This window comes from Somniosus microcephalus, chromosome 15, assembly GCF_052327205.1.
Source record: "Somniosus microcephalus isolate GS21.2 chromosome 15, FLI_Smic_1.0, whole genome shotgun sequence".
NCBI lineage: Eukaryota > Metazoa > Chordata > Chondrichthyes > Squaliformes > Somniosidae > Somniosus > Somniosus microcephalus.
This window is the reverse complement of record NC_141001.1, coordinates 68,988,204-69,008,188: the sequence shown is the minus strand read 5'-3', so window position 1 is coordinate 69,008,188 and position 19,985 is coordinate 68,988,204. Positions and strand designations below refer to the sequence as shown.

General features: G+C 44.8%; 1 protein-coding gene across 2 annotated transcripts in view; it reads right to left on the bottom strand.

Annotated features, from left to right (window-relative positions):
• The window catches only part of ipo7 (importin 7), a 58,818-nt gene that overhangs the window by 19,627 nt on the left and 19,206 nt on the right, over positions 1–19,985 (bottom strand). For both annotated transcript variants that reach the window (XM_086007976.1, XM_086007977.1), the window contains exons 4-13: positions 17,897–18,055; positions 16,821–16,977; positions 14,412–14,501; positions 13,591–13,685; positions 13,088–13,172; positions 12,461–12,595; positions 11,024–11,123; positions 9,419–9,495; positions 8,174–8,290; positions 7,553–7,642 (exon numbers count right to left, since the gene is read on the bottom strand). In XM_086007976.1, coding sequence (XP_085864102.1) covers positions 7,553–7,642; positions 8,174–8,290; positions 9,419–9,495; positions 11,024–11,123; positions 12,461–12,595; positions 13,088–13,172; positions 13,591–13,685; positions 14,412–14,501; positions 16,821–16,977; positions 17,897–18,055 — 1,105 coding nt within the window. The remainder of the gene's footprint in view (positions 1–7,552; positions 7,643–8,173; positions 8,291–9,418; positions 9,496–11,023; positions 11,124–12,460; positions 12,596–13,087; positions 13,173–13,590; positions 13,686–14,411; positions 14,502–16,820; positions 16,978–17,896; positions 18,056–19,985) is intronic.

Here is a 19,985-nt window from a genome sequence, read left to right as displayed (position 1 = left end):
AATAGAAGGCATTTAAACAGCTTCCAAATGTATTTTGCAGCTGCAATATTCTGAATTTATATTACAAATATGCTTTAATCAAATGTGTGAGAATAGAAATTAAATGTACTCACTATAATCTGCCACCAGCTACTGTTACCAACATCACAAACCAGTGGACATTTCTATATTTGATATATGCAGCATAATGTTGAGTCTTTCTGCCATGTGTTCCACATTTCCAACCAACCATTCACCTACTTCCCTTTTAAGTTTAAAAAGTCAATTAAAAAAAATTTGTTGAAGTTTTCCTCACTTTTCCTACATAAAAAAGCATGTAGGTTACTTGGGTTCATAAATAGAGGAATAGAATATAAAAACAAAGAAATCATGCTAGAACTTTATAAATCACTGGTTCGGCCTCAGCTGGAGTATTGTGGACAATTCTGGGCACCGCACCAGGAAAGATATAAAAGCCTAAGAAAGGGTACAGAGGATGAGAAACCAGCGATGAGAAACTTCAATTTTGAGGAGAGGTTGTAAAAGTTAGGACTGTTCTCCTAGGAACAGTGAAGGTTAAGAGGTGACCTAATAGAGGTTTTCAAGATGATGAAAGGTTTTGATAGAGTAGGTAGAGAAAAATTATTCCCTCTGGCGAGTGGGTCAATAACTAGACGTCGTAGATTCAAAATCACTGGCAAAAGATCTAGAGGGAAGACGGAGAAATGTTTTCACTCACAGTTGTTGGGATCTGGAATGCTCTCTGAAAAAGCGATGGAAGCTGATTTCATAAATAATTTTAAATGGGAGTTTGACAGGTGCCACAGAATGAGGAACTTACAGGGTTATGGGCAAAAAGCAGGGATGTGGGACTAAGCATGACATCTCTTTCAAAGAGCCAGCACAGGTACAATGGGCTGAATGGCCGCCTTCTGTGCTGCAACTTTCTATGCTTCTAATAAACCATGCTCAACTTTAAGCAAGCTGACGTAACTTTCAACGAATCTCGCCCGAGGACCCCAGTCTTTCCAGTCCAAAAGTTACATCACTAATTTATCCTTGGGTACACATATCTTCATTCGATTTCCACAAACTGTGGAAAAGTAGCAGAGAAAATGGTGAGGAAAAAATAGCTTCGTTAAACTGCAACTGCTGGGAATCTGAAATAAAAATTAACTGTTGCCAAATTTATTCAAATTATTTTCCAGTTTCTCCCCAAGGCTGCTTTCCATAATCAAAGCCTATATATTTACTTAATTTTCCCAAGTTAATCACAAATTGCCAATTTTATTCAATACATTTATTTGCTGCTTCCCATTCTATGCAAGATTGATTTCAAATTTATATTTATTGAATTCATCTTACAAGTGTGCAGCCAGTTTACTCTTTTGAAATAATTGCCTGCCACGCAATTCCTCACTTTTCCAACAACATTGCTTACTTCCCCCTATGCAATCCAACTTCAGGCCTGCAACTTGAAATATGCAGCATCTACTTTTCCCCCCCCTCAATATTGGCCCGCTTGTTTACTTTTCTTATTCCACTTCTTTACCAACCCCCAGCCAAACTCTCCCATTCACTGAGACCCGCTACTCAAAGTGAAATTTAATATGCAAGGTAAACACCATGGGCCAGATTTTGCTGTAGCAGGGAATCCAACGGCGTCTGCCGTTAGTTAGATTTGGCCCGTGCATCCTTCAGCTCAAAAAAATTTTGCCCACAAAGTTTCTGAAAGTGCAAGTGATAACTGTAGCGAGGGAAACAGGGTAAATGGGACCCGAGTGAACAGGGCAACCAACAGGGGTACTTCCTTAGCCAATGAGATTTAAGAATTGGGAAATAAACACAGGAAGTACTGAGAAGGAGCATGAATTAAAGGGGGTGAATTCAATGTCAAATCAGGTGCAGAAAGAGAAATAAAGATAAAGGAGGATTGAATTGAGAGAAAAAAAAAGGAAAAAATGACAATTTAAAATCTACCTGAAAATTCAATACCTGAAGGAATGAGACTCCACACTTTTAAAAGAGTTAATTTTCAGTGCCAGAGGTTGATTGGCAGTAATTAACAATGATCACAGTTAAAAGGCTACTTACACTTGTAATTACTAGACCTAAATATCTGCGGCGTGTTTAGTTCTTATCAGCTGCACAAATACAGCAACTTCATGACATTTAATGCATGCCTGACCCAGTTTACACAATTACTGTTCAATGCTGAAAACCAGCTATAAGCTAGCAATGGTTTGAGAGCGGAGAAACTTTAGGCAGCAAGAACAAGCAACAGGCAGAGGTTGTTGGCCTGCCTTGTCCCATTCTCCATGACCCATGACTCACCTCCTCCCAATACCAACAGATCCCATCTCCTAGATCTTTGGACCTCCTCAATTGCTTCTATACCCAGGAACCCCCTACTCTTCCTCACCCAACTAGATATCAGGATCATCACCCCCCGCCAGTTCTGCCACACACTACAGGAGTGCCCAACTCCAGGACCCCTACTTCAATGCTGCCAAAATTCAGGATCCACCCCAATACTGCCAAACACCTACCGTGAATCTGCTACATCTTGCCATGTATAAAAGGAAAATAGAATAAAGGCCTTATGATATACCTATCAATTCATCCAATGAAAAGCGACGAGTTAGGGTAGTAACTATAGGTTTTTATTGGCTAAATGACAGAGCCCACCCTCGTGGGTGATCGGGTCCAACAAGGAGGAATACCAGCCAGTCGACCACCTTTATACCTGGGCAAGCAGGCGGAGCCATGGGCGGAGTCAGCTGTGGTCAGCCCAGGTATAACAGCGTGACAAGAGGTGACCTTGTGTAGTGATACAACAGTGTAAACAGTGATAACCATAGTGTAACGATATAAACAGTGATAACCATAGTGTAACGATAGTGAACGATAAAAGTGGTTTACCACATTCACCCCTTGTTTAGATTTGAGTCCGGCGGGGTGAAGTGTACTACCAGTTCGGGTATGTCAGTCTGTCCGGAGGCCTCGTAAGTCTTTCTGATCGGCGCAGCAGCGGTGGCGGTGATGCAGTATCCGATGTTAATGCTGGTGTCTGCGTGGTCGGCGAAGGCTCGTGGGGTTCCGGCATGCCGTCTACCTGGGCTGGATTTGGGGGGGGGGGGGTGGTGGGGGGGTTAACGGTGGTGTCTCAGGGGTGCCCGAGGGTGCAAAGTCTCGTAAGGAGACCGTGTCCTCCCGCCCGTCTGGGTATGCCACATAGGCGTACTGGGGGTTGGCGTGCAGGAGGTCCACCCTCTCGACCAGGGGGTCCGTTTTATGGGCCCTCACGTGCTTTCACAGCAAGACGGGCCCCGGAGAAGTCAGCCATGTTGGTAGCGAGGTTCCTGTAGTCGACTTCCTGGGGAAAACAAACATTCGTTCATGGGGGGTGGCGTTAATGGCCGTGCAAAGCAGTGACCGGATGGAATGCAGCGCTGCTGGAAGGACTTCCTGCCAGCGAGAGGTTGGCAGGCCCTTAGACTTTAAGGCTAAGAGAACGGCCTTCCAGACAGTCGCGTTCTCTCTTTCCACCTGGCCGTTCCCTCGGGGGTTGTAGCTGGTGGTCCTGCTTGCAGCAATGCCTCTCGCTAGTAGGAACTGGCGAAGTTCCTCGCTCATGAAGGATCAGCCCCGGTCGCTATGTATATAGTTCGGGAACCCGAACAAGGCGAAGAGGTCGTTCAGGCATTTGATGACCGTGGTACTGGTCATGTCTGGGCAGGGGAAGGCAAAGGGGAAACGGGAGTACTCATCAACAATGTTGAGGAAGTACACATTGCGGTCAGAGGACGGGAGGGGCCCCTTAAAATCGATGCTCAAGCGCTCGAAGGGGCGGGTGGCCTTGATCAGGCTTGCTGTGTCCAGCCTAAAGAAATGCGGTTTGCATTCGGCACAGGTTTGGCAGTTCCTGGTCATGGCCCTGACCTCCTCGATGGAGTACGGCAGGTTGCAGGCCTTAATGAAGTGGTAAAGTCTGGTGACCCCGGGGTGGCAGAGGTCGTTGTGGAGGGTCTGCAGTCTATCAATTTGCGCGTTGGCGCATGTACTTCGTGATAGAGCATCTGGGGGTTCGTTCAGTTTACCAGGCCGGTACAAGATATCATAATCATAGGTGGAGAGCTCGATTCTCCACCTCAAGATCTTGTCGTTCTTGATTTTGCCCCTCAGCTTGTTATTAAAACATAAAAGCGACCGAATGCTGGTCGGTGAGGAGGGTAAATCGTTTGCCTGCCAGGTAATGCCTCCAGCGTCGTACTGCCTCCACGATCGCCTGGGCCTCCTTCTCGACCGAAGAGTGTCGGATCTCAGGGCCCTGGAGGGTCCTTGAGAAGAAGGCCACAGGTCTCCCTGCCTGGTTAAGGGTTGCAGCTAGGGCGAAGTCGGATGCATCGCTCTCCACTTGGAAAGGGATAGGCTCATCTACCGCGTGCATTGTGGCCTTAGCAATGTCTCCCTTTATGAGGGAGAAGGCTGCGCACGCTTCTGCCGTCAGGGGGAAGGAGGTGGACTTCATGAGGGGTCTGGCTTTGTCCGCATAATTCGGCACCCATTGGGCATAGTAAGCGAAGAGCCCCAGGGTTCTCTTCAGTGCCTTTGGACAGTGGGGGAGGGGAAGCTCCATGAGGGGGCGCATTCTTTCGGGGTCGGGGCCGATGACTCCGTTCGCTACTACGCAGCCGAGGATGGCAAGACGCGAGGTGTTAAACACACATTTCTCCTTATTGTAAGTGAGGTTCAGCCGTTCGGAGGAATTTCTCCAGATTAACATCGTGGTCCTGCTGGTCGCGGCCGCAGATGGTGACATTATCTAGATAAGGGAACGTGGCCTGCAGCCCGTTCTGGTCAACCATCCGGTCCATCTCCCTTTGGAAGACCGAAACCCCGTTGGTGACGCCGAAGGGAACCCTAAGGAAGTGGTAGAGGCGACCATTCGCCTCGAAGGCGGTATACTGGCGGTCCTCAGGGCGGATAGGGAGTTGGTGATAGGCCGACTTAAGGTCGATGGTGGAGAATACCCGGTACTGTGCAATCTGATTGACCATATCAGATATGCGGGGAAGGGGGTATGCGTCCAGCTGGGTGTACCGGTTTATGGTTTGGCTGTAGTCGGTGACCAGGTGGTTTTTATTGCCGGTCTTAACGACTACGACCTGGGCACGCCAGGGGCTGTTGCTCCTCTCGATGATGCCCTCCTTCAGGAGACGCTGCACCTCAGAGCTAATAAAAGCTCTGTCCCCGGCGCTGTACCGCCTGCGCTTGGTGGCGACGGGTTTACAGTCGCGGGTGAGGTTAGCGAACAGGGAGGGGGGGCGGGACTTTGAGGGTGGATAGGCTGCAGGTGGTACGCGGTGGGCGGTTTAAAGGCTGCTGGTTGTCGACTGCGAGTGGGGGGGGGGGGGAAGGGGTCCACCGTATGCCAAAGTGACACTTTGAAGGTGGGATTGGAAGTCCAGCCCTAGTAGGACGGCAGCGCAGAGCTGGGGCAGGACGAGGAGTTTAAAATTTTTATACTCCGTGCCCCTAACCGACAGGGTCACAACACAGTAGCCGCTGATGTCTGTAGAATGGGACCTCGACGCCATCGAGATCCGGTTGCGCGTTGGCCGGACAGTGAGGGAGTAGTGGCTCACTGTGTCTGGATGGATGAAACTCTCCGTGCTTCCGCTGTCTAACAGGCAGGTCGTGGCGTGGCCGTTTACTTTGATGTCCATCATGGACTTGGACAGGTGATGCGGGCGAGCTTGGTCCAGTGTGACGGAGGCTAGTGTATGGCTGAGCGAGCTGCTGTAGTCTGCGGGTGAGGCGGTGGTCGGGTCTGGAGACAAGGTGGCGGACAAAATGGTGGCGCCCACGACTTTGAATAAAATGGCGGAGAAGATGGCCGCCCCCACAACTCACATGAGGCCCGGCTGGCGTCGGTGGCCTTGATCAAAGATGGCCACCCCCACGACTCACGAGGGGATACTGGCATCTGTGACCTTGATGAAAGATGGCAGCCCCCACAACTCGCATGAGGCACTGCTGGCGTCTGTGGCTCTCCCCCTGCAGGCCTTCGCGAAGTGGCCTTTCTTGTGGCAATCGGAGCAGGTCGCGTTTCTTGCAGGGCAGCGCGTCCTCGGGTGTTTCACCTGGCCACAGAAGAAGCAGCCGGCGGCCCGATCGCGGGGCTCCGATGTCGCAGCCGGTACCGGGGGTGGCGGTCCCGATCGGTTCTGGGACGCCGACGCTGAGGTAGGTCCCAGAGGCGGCGGTGCGAGGGGTATTGCGGCCGGGGTCGGGCCCGAGTCCCAGGGTCGCGCAGCACAGTACCTGGAATACGCCTCGAGGTCCCGATGGGCCACTTCCAGAGAGCGAGCGAGGGCTGCAGTTGTATTCAGGTCGAGGTCCTTTGATTCGAGCAGTCTTTGCCGTGAGTAGTCGGACCGAAGGCCTTTCACGAAGGCATCGCGGATATTCCCTTCAGTATTTTCTGCCGCCGTTACAGCTTTAAAGTCACAGTCCCTGCCGAGTGTTTGTAGCGCCCGTAAAAATTCATCTACAGACTCTCCTGGCTGTTGCGAGCGGGATCTTAGGAGATGTCTGGCATACATAGAATTTACCGGGCTCCGGTACTGCTCTTTCAGCAGATTGAGGGCGTCCTCGTATGTAGTAAGGTCCTGGATGAATGCAAATACTTTAGGGCTCACTTGGGCGGTCAGAACTCTTAGTTTGGATCCCGGAGGCACGCCGGATTCTCCCAGGTAGGATTCGAAACAGCTCAGCCAGTGTTTGAAGTCGAGGGCTGAGTTCGCTGCCTGTGGGTTTAGATCCAAGTACGGCGGTCGGAAGGCTCGCAGCCAGGCCGGCTGCTGTGGCTGTTGTAGCTGGCCGTTTGGCTGGTCATTTGGCTGCTCCGGTCCACTCATTTCAAAATTTAGCCAATAAAATTGATATACCTATCAATTCATCCAATGAAAAGCGACGAGTTAGGATAGTAACTATAGGTTTTTATTGGCTAAATGACACAGCCCACCCTCGTGGGTGATCGGGTCCAACAAGGAGGAATACCAGCCAGTCGACCACCTTTATACCTGGGCAAGCAGGCGGAGCCATGGGCGGAGTCAGCTGTGGTCAGCCCAGGTATAACAGCGTGACAAGAGGTGACCTTGTGTAGTGATACAACAGTGTAAACAGTGATAACCATAGTGTAACGATATAAACAGTGATAACCATAGTGTAACGATAGTGAACGATAAAAGTGGTTTACCACACCTTAAATAGTTTTCACAGAAACCTGACAATTGTGCAGTTTCATCCCTAAAATACTGGTAAAATTACCAGAATACCCAGCAATAATACAATTGGACTTACTTCAATCCCTGTAAAGTACTGATTGTGATGATGGATCGCTATCATTACTGGTTTGCCTCAGCTGAGTAACCAGTCAGTTTTCACCTAACTAATTTGATGAAGCACTACATGGAAGCAAGAGGGGGCAGGTTAAACTGATTAGCCTCCCTTGATGTTTTGGGGCAATTCCAAAGGGATGAAATGGGGAACATATGTACACACTCACCCTTGCTCTCATGTAGCCCAGCTCACTGCTGAACAATGGGAAGACATGGTTCTGCAACATGAATTCCATCTGGTCCTTGTAGATCTTTTTCTGTTTCAGGAACAAACAGCTGGTTAAACAGATTTAAAATTGAGACAATGGGCAGATCATCAATTGTGTACAACATAAAAGGAAGAAAGCCATGTTTGTGTGTGAACCTATGCATTCTTTAAATTATGTGCTCCCTCTCCAGTCTCTTTCGGCACCCACCAACTACAATTAACAGTCTCTGCTTCCAGGATGCTGTCATGAGTCAACTTCTGGGAACCATGCAAGAGCGGCCCAATGATACGCCCTCTGACTCCTCCCTAATTTACCCATTGGAGTGGAGAAACATCCGATATCTGCTTGCCTCTTCTCCACAACACATTGGCCAAGATCACTAAATCTGTGACATGGAGGGAACCACAAGTACAAACCCATTCCTCTGCAAAGGTTGGTGTTACAACATACTGCAAAACACTGCCTTGCATTTTCCAAGGTTGTGCATCGGAGTCCATTCTCTTTCTGCCAGGGGAGAGAGAGCACAGAACAACTATGAATTAAGTAGGGCTTTCCTTTATGTACCGCTATATTAATCACCTTTAATAGTACTTCTGCTAGGGAGCCAATCATATGCAAAGCTCCATCTTTTTTCCGGGGATCAACAGTTGGTTCTGTGAGTATCTGGTAACAGAATCCCATTGTTTTTTGCAACACCTGAATCAAAAAAATACATTGGGAGGATTAATACTTATACTAAAGCTATAGTTCACAATATTGCAGCACAAAGAATAAATGGAAAGACAAGGGGATAAATACATTTATTTTTAAAGACAAAACACAGTAAGTACTAGGTAAACAGATAATGCATACATTTAATCTATTCAAGCAATAAAACTTAACTGGACCAGCCACATAAACTCTGTGGCAACAAGAGCAGGTCAGAGACTAGGTATTCTGCAGCGAGTGTCTCACCTCCTGACTCCCCAAAGCCTTTCCACCATCTACAAGGTACAAGTAAGGAGTGTGATGGAATACTCTCCACTTGCCTGGATGAGTGCAGCTCCAACAACACAAGAACCTCGACACCATCCAGGACAAAGCAGCCCGCTTGATTGGCACCCCATCCACCACCTTAAACATTCACTCCCTCCACCACTGGCGTACCGTGGCTGCAGTGCATACCATCTACAAGATGCACTGCAGAAATTTGCCAAGACTTCTTCGGCAGCACCTCCCAAACCTGCGAACTCTTCCACTTAGAAGGACAAGGGCAGCAGGCGCATAGGAACACCACCACCTCCAAGTCACACACCATCCTGACTTAGAAGTACATCGCCAATCCTTCATCGCTGGGTCAAAATCCTGGAACTCCCTACCCAACAGCACTGTGGGAGTACCTTCACCACATAGACTGCAGCGGTTCAAGAAGGTGGCTCACCGCCACCACCTCAAGGGCAATAAATGCTGGCCTTGCCAGCGACACTCACATCCCATAAAAACAAATTTTTTTTTTAAAGTGGTCACATGACTTAGTTGTTTGAGTTGGAGGCTGGTCAGCAACCGAAATTGTTTGAAACACTGCTAGACCATATTATGACCTCAAGTTTCCCCATGGCCATCAGTGCTTGCAAGGCACTGCAATGCAGCTGCAGAACTGTTAGAAAACAGCACTGAACAGACACTAGGCAGAGTGTCCATGGCCGAGACCTAAACCAGCAGAAAAAGCTCCACAGCAATATTTAAGTTCGTAAGTAAATTACGACATTTTGCGTGGACATTTGTAAACTGTAGGACAAAAGCCCAGCTATTAGCAACATCTGAAGATCACAGTGAAATACTCACTTCTTTTCTCTTACTGCAGGCTGTGTATAATAATGTCTGAGCAGCTGTCGTTGGAGAGATGAAATCTTCAAACACATCTACACAGAAAACCCAGCAATTATTAAGTGCTATAAATTACAATAATGATTAAATCCCCAATTGCAAGTTGAACACGTTTAAATAGTTGGATTTGTATCAAAATAGCACTGATCTCCCCATACCAAATTTAGCCTCAAGATAATACCTCTAAAGCCATTATTAGATGACCCAAATTCAAACTGAACTGCAATACCCTTAAATTTGTACATCTTTGCTTCCTTTTTCAGGTTTATTAAAGATAGTGTGTCAGCAGAAGAAGCTCACCTGCTAAACAGTTTAAAGTACAACATGGGAAAACTTTTATAAAGACAGCAAAGAGTAGCAGGCTGAGATAATATGTATACAGGAAACTTTGTGCTATCCGGAGGTTGAATGTCCGGCAGCTTCAATCTAACGGCAGAAATCAGCAGCCGTTTTGGTTAGGTTTTTCTCCTTCTCCTAGCATTCTTTTCACAGGCAGGCTCTGGAAGGTGTCTCTGTATCTTAGCAACAGCTTCAGAGGCGCTTCCAAGCCACGGGCCGAGTGTTGACAAGCTGTTGCTAAGCAACAGTCTTTGTTGTCAGATACGGAGATGAAAAGCTCCTATCTGATAACATTGACGCTGGTCTATCCGGAAGTTTTGAGGCAACAGCAGCAGCTCGGTCCCGTGGGTGCCGGATAGCACAAAGTTTCCTGTACAAACAAACCATTGTTCAACACAAAAAAACCTTCAAGTAATTTATGTGGCAGCTAACTTTTAGTTAGGACATCATCACAAAAACCATCAGTTATGAAACTCTACAGTTTTAACATACCAGCACTTCAGCTGAATAAATTTTCCATCAACTGTAAACTGCTACTGAAACTTGAAGTTTCATGCAGTAAGTAAACTGAGAATCTTATGGGTGACTCACTTGTAGGGGGGTGGGAAGGTTGGAAGTAGAGAGGGGGGAAAATGAAATGAGAATAGCATCATATTTGAGCCTTAGACTAGGAAGATCCTCGTCTATGCCAAATTAGCTGATCCTTGACAGGACAACAGTAGGGGTGCTACAATCTGACTCAGTACCCCTAGATTTGGGAGGAAGAAAAAGTCAGGATTCTCACTCCTGCTCAGAAGAATCTATATCCAAAAATCCCTGCTGTAAATGCACGTGATCAGTGGGATTGCGTTCTGCTGCAATGCTGCGTGATTGGATAAAAGCCTGCTGCCACCCATTGTCTACACTCAACATGAACAATGCCTACTTGGATGAAATATCCAAGGGTAATAGCGTACGTGGAACCATATTACAGCAAGGAATTAATGCTGAAGAGGATACCACAGAAAGAACAACCACAGAAGTGCAGAGGCCTTTTTGTCAGTACCAGGATTTTGCTAGAGCAATCAAAACTAATGAGATTTGGTGGAAAAGACAAAGGACTGATTTTTTAATTTTTAAAAAGGCCACTTAATATTTAATCAGGCTGCTATATCTTCTTAATAATTGAAGCAACGATACATATTTTAAGTCAACAATCCCACCTGTGAAGTAAACATAACTTACCAAATTTCATACGAATATACTCATATGGATCCTCCTGCCAGAGCTCCTCATCTGCATCTGTGTAGCACATCAAGGGGAAGACAACATCTTGGATAATGCCCTATGAACAGCAAACAGTTTGCTTAAATTAATTTATAAAAATAAAAATCAGCCTTCAACTAGTACAAACTCAAAAAATAATTTGGTTAGGAACAGTAATCGTCAATTTCACTAATCCCCCACATCTTTTTTCCTGAAGATGGTGGTTCTTGTTGGGGTGCAGTTTCATAGGTATAGATAGCTTACCCAAATGACCATTCTTCATGTGAGCCAAGACAGTGAATGTCTGCAAGCTTTCCACCCATGGGTACCATCAAAGTCACTGTTCTCACTTAATGTATTTTCCAGCAGCAATTACTGGATCAGGAGTAGGAACCTTAACTGAAGATCTTGCCCTTCCTTAGCTCAGGGGCACAAAAGCCAATATAGCAGTCCCTGCTCCCTCCCCAATCCTCAAGATTAGCTAACTCAAAGTGGTACAATTACCTACTGAGCTACATGGGGAGCCCAAGTCTTTTTCTAAATTATTCACTGCTTCAGTTGAAAGACATCCTTGTAATATTTCTTGAAAAATTAATTACACAATTTTCCAAATATATAGAAACTTGACATACAGAGAAGCAGCTATGTGAATGTTACTGTTCAACTCAAGATTAACTAGGATTAGAATTAACCAAAATCCTTTGCTTATTCTATTACTACGCCCAAGTGTGAAGGAGCTGACCATGATGTAGTTTAATTTAAACATTCCTGGGGCTCCCCAAATGCTTAAGTAGTTGAAGCAATTGGTAACTCAGCAATTCTCAGACTTTACCAAATTAGCTGTGTGGTGGCAGTTGGGAAATTACAATTAGCCTCACTGTCGCTGGGTTTGGGGAGCAGGGGCAGACAGGAAAGAAGACATAGCAGTATAGCTTCTCACTCCTGTTCAATATCTAACCTCCTTCTGTGCTGTATGATTCTACACCAGTTCAGAAACAGTGATATCATTAAGACAGAATTTGGCTCAGCTATGTTGTCTCAACCAGTTAAAAAGCTAACTAATAGTCACTATCTGGACTCATGAAGAATGGCCATTCAGGTAAAGCATCAGATGACAAGCAGTGCCCATGGAAGAGCACATCTGCAAGGTGTCAACAGCTTCAGGTCAGGCAATGGATGGGGGGAGTTCCATTTCATTAAGTACCTTGGGGTTCATGTCTCTACTGATAAATTCACAGACCATGAACTTACACAAGCATGATTCAAGAGTCCTGGGCACATCCTGATTTTGACAACAGCATTATTATACCGACTAAACAATAGAAAAGCATTGTTTAATGTCTTCTATATAATAACACTGCTCAGACTTGTTTGGCAAACCATGTTGAACTAGGTTGGCATTACAAGCATCCTTACCTGAATATGGGGTTTTAGATTCTTCCAAGTGACAGCATGAGCAACCCCCTGGTTAATGTAATTCAGTGTTTGCTGCAATACTCGAGGAGCAACATATTGTTTTTCTTTGTATTGATACAAAACTTTCAACAGCACCTGTAATAAGATATACTGAGTAAAGGACTAGCTTATAGATGTGTGCTTTAGAAAATATCTAGTACAAAGATCTGAAATACATGGTCTATACATGCAATCTAAAGATGTAGCAGCACTGTTCTGTAGTGTTACTATAGTCACTCATATCATCTCTATGGCCATCTGCTGGCAATAACGAAGATGACTTGATACAAATTAGTATTAAATTGTAATAATGAAGTGCAGCACGCTAATTTAATCAATAACCAATAAAAAAAAGTAACTTTCAATTCCAGACCCAGTTTTACCAGGGAAGTGGATTTTCCATCAAGCAATTACATATTAGCAATTCATAATGGCAATATGAAAAGTCCATATACTAAACTATCCACCCCTCCCATTTTCTTAGCTGAAGGCGAAAGCGCAAAAGACAAAAGCAGTAAGGTTCAAAATAGACAAAAGCATATTGTTTTTGAAGGGGCTGAGAAGAATTGCATGGAAATGATATTGTACCTGCTGGATACTGACAGCATAACCTTTGAGGAATACGTCAGCAAATTCATTATATTCTTTGGAAACATTACCCGGACTTCCGTATCTGGTGGATACAAATACATTTCAGTACTCATTCATTGAAACATTTGAAGTTTAAGAGAGGCATTTGAAAGTTTCACAATTGGGGGGTCCCCCGAATGGGTAAGCAAGTAACAGACCAGGATAGCCTCAGAATTTTGGCTCTTGATCACTATCCAATGTCTCCTGCTGGGAGTGCTTAAGCATGGACACTGGACGAGGTCAGGACTGGCTCAGCTGTAATGCCCCCATGGTTCAACAGCCAGTCAACACACAATGTCCAGGCTTACATGAATAATGGACAATTGAGCAAGGTACTGGATGACATCTGTGGACCTAAACCCCAGCTAGGAGTAACACTTTCAGAAAGAGGAGAAAAATTCGGCAAAAAATAAAGTTGCACAACTTATTCTATAAATTACAAACCACTGAAAAACCCTCACCGTTCGAACAATCTAGCCAAGATGTGCAACGCCCATTTTTTGCACTTCCACCAAGGGAGCTCAGGTCGATCATCTTCATCAACTTGAAGAGTTTCCTTAAAACCAGCACAAATTCAATTATGAGAACTTGCTAAACACACACCTCTACTGCAGGAGTGCATACTTACAGCATTATGGGTTTACACAAGCAATTTCCATTATAGATGTGGACAAAGAAACCTATAATGGAAATATTTTGCAGGAAATACACATTGAATACATATACAGAATACATAGTTTACACCAGGAGCTCAAGCTGAGAGACTTGCAAATGGTCTGATTTGCATATATTGACCTGGTCAGCACTATGATGCAATGCTCAGTCTCTTAACTGGGTTATGAAATAAAACTTTCAAAACTTAAAAGCCAATTAAGAACAACAAGCTTATTACATATGTACCAGCTCATTTTCAGAGGATGGCAGAGGTAAAGAAATGCAGGTAGGAATACTTTGAAGTAAAATATAGCACTTAAAAAGCTGCTTAACATTAATTATAGAAGAAATAAGAAAGCATAGAAAAGGGGAAAAAAATGTTTTTTTTTTTTTTTTAAATTGCTACATTTTACCAGTATAAGACTAAGTAATAAGGCTACTCTAGAAACAAGGGCTTCAAAGTTTTAAAAAAAAACATATTCCCTAGTAAAACAAACATGCTGCACTTTTAATTGCACTTCACCTTTACTCCACTCTCCTTAGTTAAGAGGATACAAACGTTCAGTTCATATATTTAGGCAATCAACACTGGGAAGAAATGGAGGAGCAAAAAGGGAGAAAAACTTACAGGAGGAACATCCCTATCAACAACAGTTTTGAGTATTTCCATCCATTCCGTAAGGTTCTGTTGGCTTATCAGCTCCAACGGTAGAGTGTACTGTAGGCAGAAAACAAAACAAAATTAATCAAACGACAAAAGTTACAAAGTTCAGCCAACACTATTCACTTCATTCAAAATAAAATTTGCCTTTGTAAATTAACACATATTAAACAAAAGTTCAGTGAAGTCATTTTATGCAATAATTTAAATTGCCCAATTCCATTGCATTTATCATCAAACATAGTACCATAACTGCTAACAACTAAATGGACAAAAACTTGGCCCCTTTATTGGTGCACTCCAATGTATGGTGCCATGCAACAGCAGGCTTGCATAAAAACACAACACACTATTCTTCACATAGCAAGTTCCCCAGTTTTAACCATACCACTAAGGAGGTACAATCAAGTGGACTGGCATTTCCAAACAGGTAGAGTAAAACATCCGAGGGCAAGTCAACCTGCATAAGTACTGCAGAGCTTGTCTCAACAGCAGAAGCAGCATGCCCACCTTCGGTCACAGAATGATGCATTTCACGAAGAAGAAAAATAACTGGCACGGTGAGATGGGAAGAGAAACAGGTTGACCATACAATTATTATTCAATAGAAAGTCGCTGACCTGCCACAGGCATGGCTATGGCGACCTCATTTTAGCCACATGCACTAATTTTAGTAGAAAATGCCATACACACAATACAGGTAAAAGTACTTCACATGTATATTTACTTAATCGAACACCATTCAGTGCAAAACTTTGCGGCTGCTTTCACCAAAGCTTGGAATTCGGACATGAATTTATTAGACACAGCACATCTTAGTGCAGCTTCTAGGCTAATGTCCAACTGTTGTCCAGAGAAATTGCTGAGAATGTTGACTCACTCAGCGAGACATGCCAGACACAGCCCTGCTCTCCTTTCAGAAGACGGTTGGATGTTGCTCGCCCTTCGCCATGACATGCCCTGTTGAAGATGCTCGTTATTAGTTGGGCGCTCGTCTGCTGGCCTAGAGCAGTTATTATGATTGGTTGAGCTGACCACGATGATAGTTTCCCATATCATACAATGTTGCTGGTATTCCAATGGCACTGAAGTCCAGCATTTTCACCAGTGTTACACACCATTTTAGCAGATAATCAATAAGCAGTAACCATTGAAGTACATATTACATAGAATTTTACAGCACAGAAAAAGGCCATTCAGCCCAACAGGTCTGTGCCAGTGTTTATGCTCCACACGCGCCTCCTCTGATCTTATTTCAGCTCACAATATCTTTCTATTCCTTTCTCCATCATGCACTTATCTAAATTCCCGTTAAATGCATCTGCTATTTGCCTCAAGCAAACTTGAAATAACTTGCACACACTTTCATCTTATCGTTTTACTAACATGTGTAATATGGTTAAAGTAGACATGCATACGCCATGAGAATGAGCATTGCGATCACATGGTGTCTATTACTCATTTTTTAAATTTACTAATCAAAAGTGCACTCGGCCACATCTGAAATCTCAATTAGCCACATGCGGCTAGTGGCTAACATATCAGACACCACCAGCATATATGACTTATTAAATCAAATTTAATCCTCCCATGACGTTAAATGGATCCTTCTCAACTTTAGATTCCATTACATCTCCAAATAGGTTTGCCCCTCTGATTTAGGGGATTCTACATGCAATGGCATCAGCATCACCCCAACTGATGACCCTCACTGCTCACATCAACCTCCCAGAAAAGGCATGGGGAATGCAACAAAAACGGTCACCAAAAACACAGGAGATGCAACGTGCAATCCTCACAGGGACTCCATCGTGCAACATACAGATAGCCTGTGCTGATGCAAGGCTCTATCCAGAGCAGTCTGTTGTTTCCCGGGGCACAGAGTCGCACATCTCCAGGACCATGTGGACAACCTGATGCGTGCCAAGTGTCAGGGTATTGTGGTTGGCTTACGTATTGGTACTAATGACATGAATAAAAAGCCCTTTGTATTGCAGGACACCGACAGGAATCTTGTAACTGACCTGCAGAACAAGGGTAGTGGTCTCATGGCCACTCAAGTTATGACCAGATCACCAGAGGAAGAGCAAGATCACTGGATTCGACATGTGACTTCAGGATCTTTGCAAGGAGAAGCTGCACTTCGTCGGTAACTGGCAGATACTCGTGGGCCATGGTAAACTATTTAGGAGGGTCGGCCGCCACATAAACTCAAGGTTGGTATTGAACTTGCTTTTAGGAAACATTTACACTAATTGAGCTTATGTATAGCACAGCCATGTTCAAAGACCCTTACTGGGTTAGGTAACTAGTGCACAGATAGAGTTAATATTCTACGCAGTATAGGAGAAGACACTTCATTTTGCATTAGAATACCTGAACAAGTGCATAGAAAATTTTGAAGATCTGTTTTTGGATGAGGACAGAATGGTCTGAAGGATCAGAGAGAAGTTGGACAAAACGATCTTTCATCATTGGCAAAAAGTGCTGCATAGCTGCCACCAATGGGCTACGTTCCTCTGGTTTCTTGTACCTGTGTATACAAAAAATGCAAAATTATATGCCAAAATACAAGCGCAGCACCAGAAAAATATTCCTATACTTGAAATCCACATTCCCTCATTGTGTCTAACATTGCCACAATGAACAATCAGTATCAGCTTCCCTGGTAGGATTGCTTTCTTGACCCGTCTGAAGTTGCAATTCGCTTCACAATTGATCAAACCACTTCAGGGGACACAGTGCTCTACCCAATCAGTATCAGAGTGACCTACAGGCAAGGCACCGATAAGATTAGATATTTTCTTTTTTAAATGTTAATAATTTTAGTGCTTTCACCTTCAATAAAAAAATACTCCCCATATACATTCCTTCCCCTTTAAACGCTACATAGGCATGAATAATTACTGCACTATCAAAATGTCACTCAGTCCAGGAAAGGTGTGGGGGAGGAGGAGAAAAGGTGTTTGTGGAGGGGGGGGGGGGGGAGGGGGAGGGAAGAGGAGTCGCAAGTACATCTCAAGTACACAGATTTTAAACAAAGTACAGGAAACTTTGTGCTGTCCGGCACCCACGGGACCGAGCTGCTGCCATTGCCTCAAAACTGCCGTACTCTCCAGAGTTAATGTTGAGAGATATGGAGATTCTTATCTCTGTATTTGACAACAAACACTGTTGCTTAGCAACAGCTTCTAAACACTCAGGTGTGGCCTGCAAGCCTCTGTAGCTGAAGCTGTTGCTATAGCTACAGACCTTGCACAGCTTGACTGTTCAAAGCAAAAAAAAAACAAAAAATTAAAAACGGCTGCTGATTTTTGCCGGTGGCTCCAGATTGCCGGATAGCTCACCTCCGGATAGCACAAAGTTTCCTGTACTATTTGGCTACTCAGGCTGAAATGCCCAAAAAGCAGATAGGAAAACTATTTAGAACCAAAAATATATGAATAACTTACTCATAGTTCTTCACCAACTGATAAAGGCAGAGGAGGATCCCAAGCCAATAGGCACTGTTGTCTGACTGCAGGTAGAATCCAATTTTATCTACAACTGCTGACCACCTGCCTGGATAGTCATGCTTGATTATTTGGTGAATGCAAGTAGTAAGCTGCACCCTAAAAAAACAGAATAGTATTAATTCTAGATATTGAGATAGCACCAGCTACTCACAAAAACAAACTGCATCGCAGTTCTATAAATGAACATGCAACAAAATAACAGATGCTAATGAACTCTAAAATGTAACTAAGTTTTAGACAAGTTACATTCAAGTTTTAAACTCAGTATAGCCAAAATGCTATGCCTAAATACAATAGCTTTGCTACAGCATTTGCACACCAGCTAAATGCAGATTACATCAATGCAGCGCTTTATGTGCATTGCTCCCCTTCCTTTAATCCCATAAGATTTTTTTCATAAAGTTACCTGCTTCATATATGGTCTTTCTATTTTCCTCTCAAAGCTCGTTCTGGTGCAAGTTGTGCTCAAGTACCTGATTCAAGCAGGCATTATGCATGCGCAAACCTCAACCGTGTGTGTTGGCAGAAGTACCACTGCAAAGCCCAATGTGCGCTTGAGAAATTTACACTTGCACACAGCAGGGGTTACTGCATAGCAATCAGGAGCGTAAATCCCAAGTGATTTTCAACCCTCTCCTAACCCAGGGTCACAGAGTGCAACTTTAACACCCTTACCACCACCCTTGCAAAGATCAGCTAACAGCACAGACCAGGGATCGAACCTAGGACTTGCCCTGTCTGTAATGCTCAGCTACTCGCTAGGCAGGCTTTCTTTTTCCCTTTGACAGAGGATCAACTTAATACATCCAAGCAGGCTATTAATCAACAGGGGAAAATACCATATTCCCCCACACTGCCATTCTTGAGTCTCACATTCCAGGCAGCACCCAGAGTTCTTTGCCCAGAACAGGCAATGACAGCAAGAGCACTAAAATGCAACAGTGAAAAGCATCTACCAATATTTGACCAGTAAGCCTGAAAGGAGTATTGTATGAGGAGGTTGAGAAAGAAAAAAAACCACCATACCAAAAGGGAGATACTATATGAACTTGCCCAACAGTCAGTAAATCCAGCATATAACTGAACCAAACAGATCAGGGTCCCACTTTCGATTACCTGAATGAACGGGGTGAGCCGACCTTAGCCAAGATGGCAGTGGAACTAAAATTACCCTCTGTCACATGCTTGTGCAGTAGGACCTGGACAGTGGAGGACAGCAGTGACTTGGGCTAAAGAAGGGAAAACAACCTACAACTCCTGGCCATGATCACCATCCAGTGACTTTTTCAGGAATGTACACGTCAACATCAGGTGCTAGCAGGATCAAGCTCACACTAAAGAGTGACCACTTGGGTGAAGTACTTGAGGAAGTGGTCAACATGCAGAACCAGGATCCAGCATCACTGAGCCTCTGGGATGGGAGAAAATTGAAGGACTAGCAACAAGGGCAAGCTCAAGGATTTCACCAAGGAAAAAAAACACATGCAAGTTGCCCATGGCTGCTCTTGTAGACAACCTTGCAGTTGATTACCAAGCATTGGCAAAGATTTGGGAGCAAGCCATCTGTATGGCTTCCTGGCCCAGGTGAAAAGGACCTCACAAGAGAGGATAGAGAATGTAGAATTCAAGCATTTAGAAAGCATTACTGCAAATTCTCACAGGATGGTAGCAGACATTGGGCCGTGGAGGCGGGATTGGAGGCATGTGGGGGGTTAAAATCCCGAAATCGGGGGGGGGGGGAACGAACCCATCCCGCCCCCAAGCCAGTTTCAAAGGAGGTGGGTACCCGACCCGCACTGGGACCCGCCTCCCCGAGGCAGGAAGGGGATTAGTGCCAATTAACATGTAGTTAACAGGCAGTTTTTAGCCTAATCCCTGTTTTCATTCTTGAAGTGTGGGATTCCTGACAACGCCAAACCACGCCAAGTTAGCGAGGCGGGCCGTCAGGCTGAAGGGCTGGGAGGGGTCGAGATGTCCGGTGTTCAGGTGAGTGATGGGTGCATGAGTGCAGAGGTAAATGTGTTTG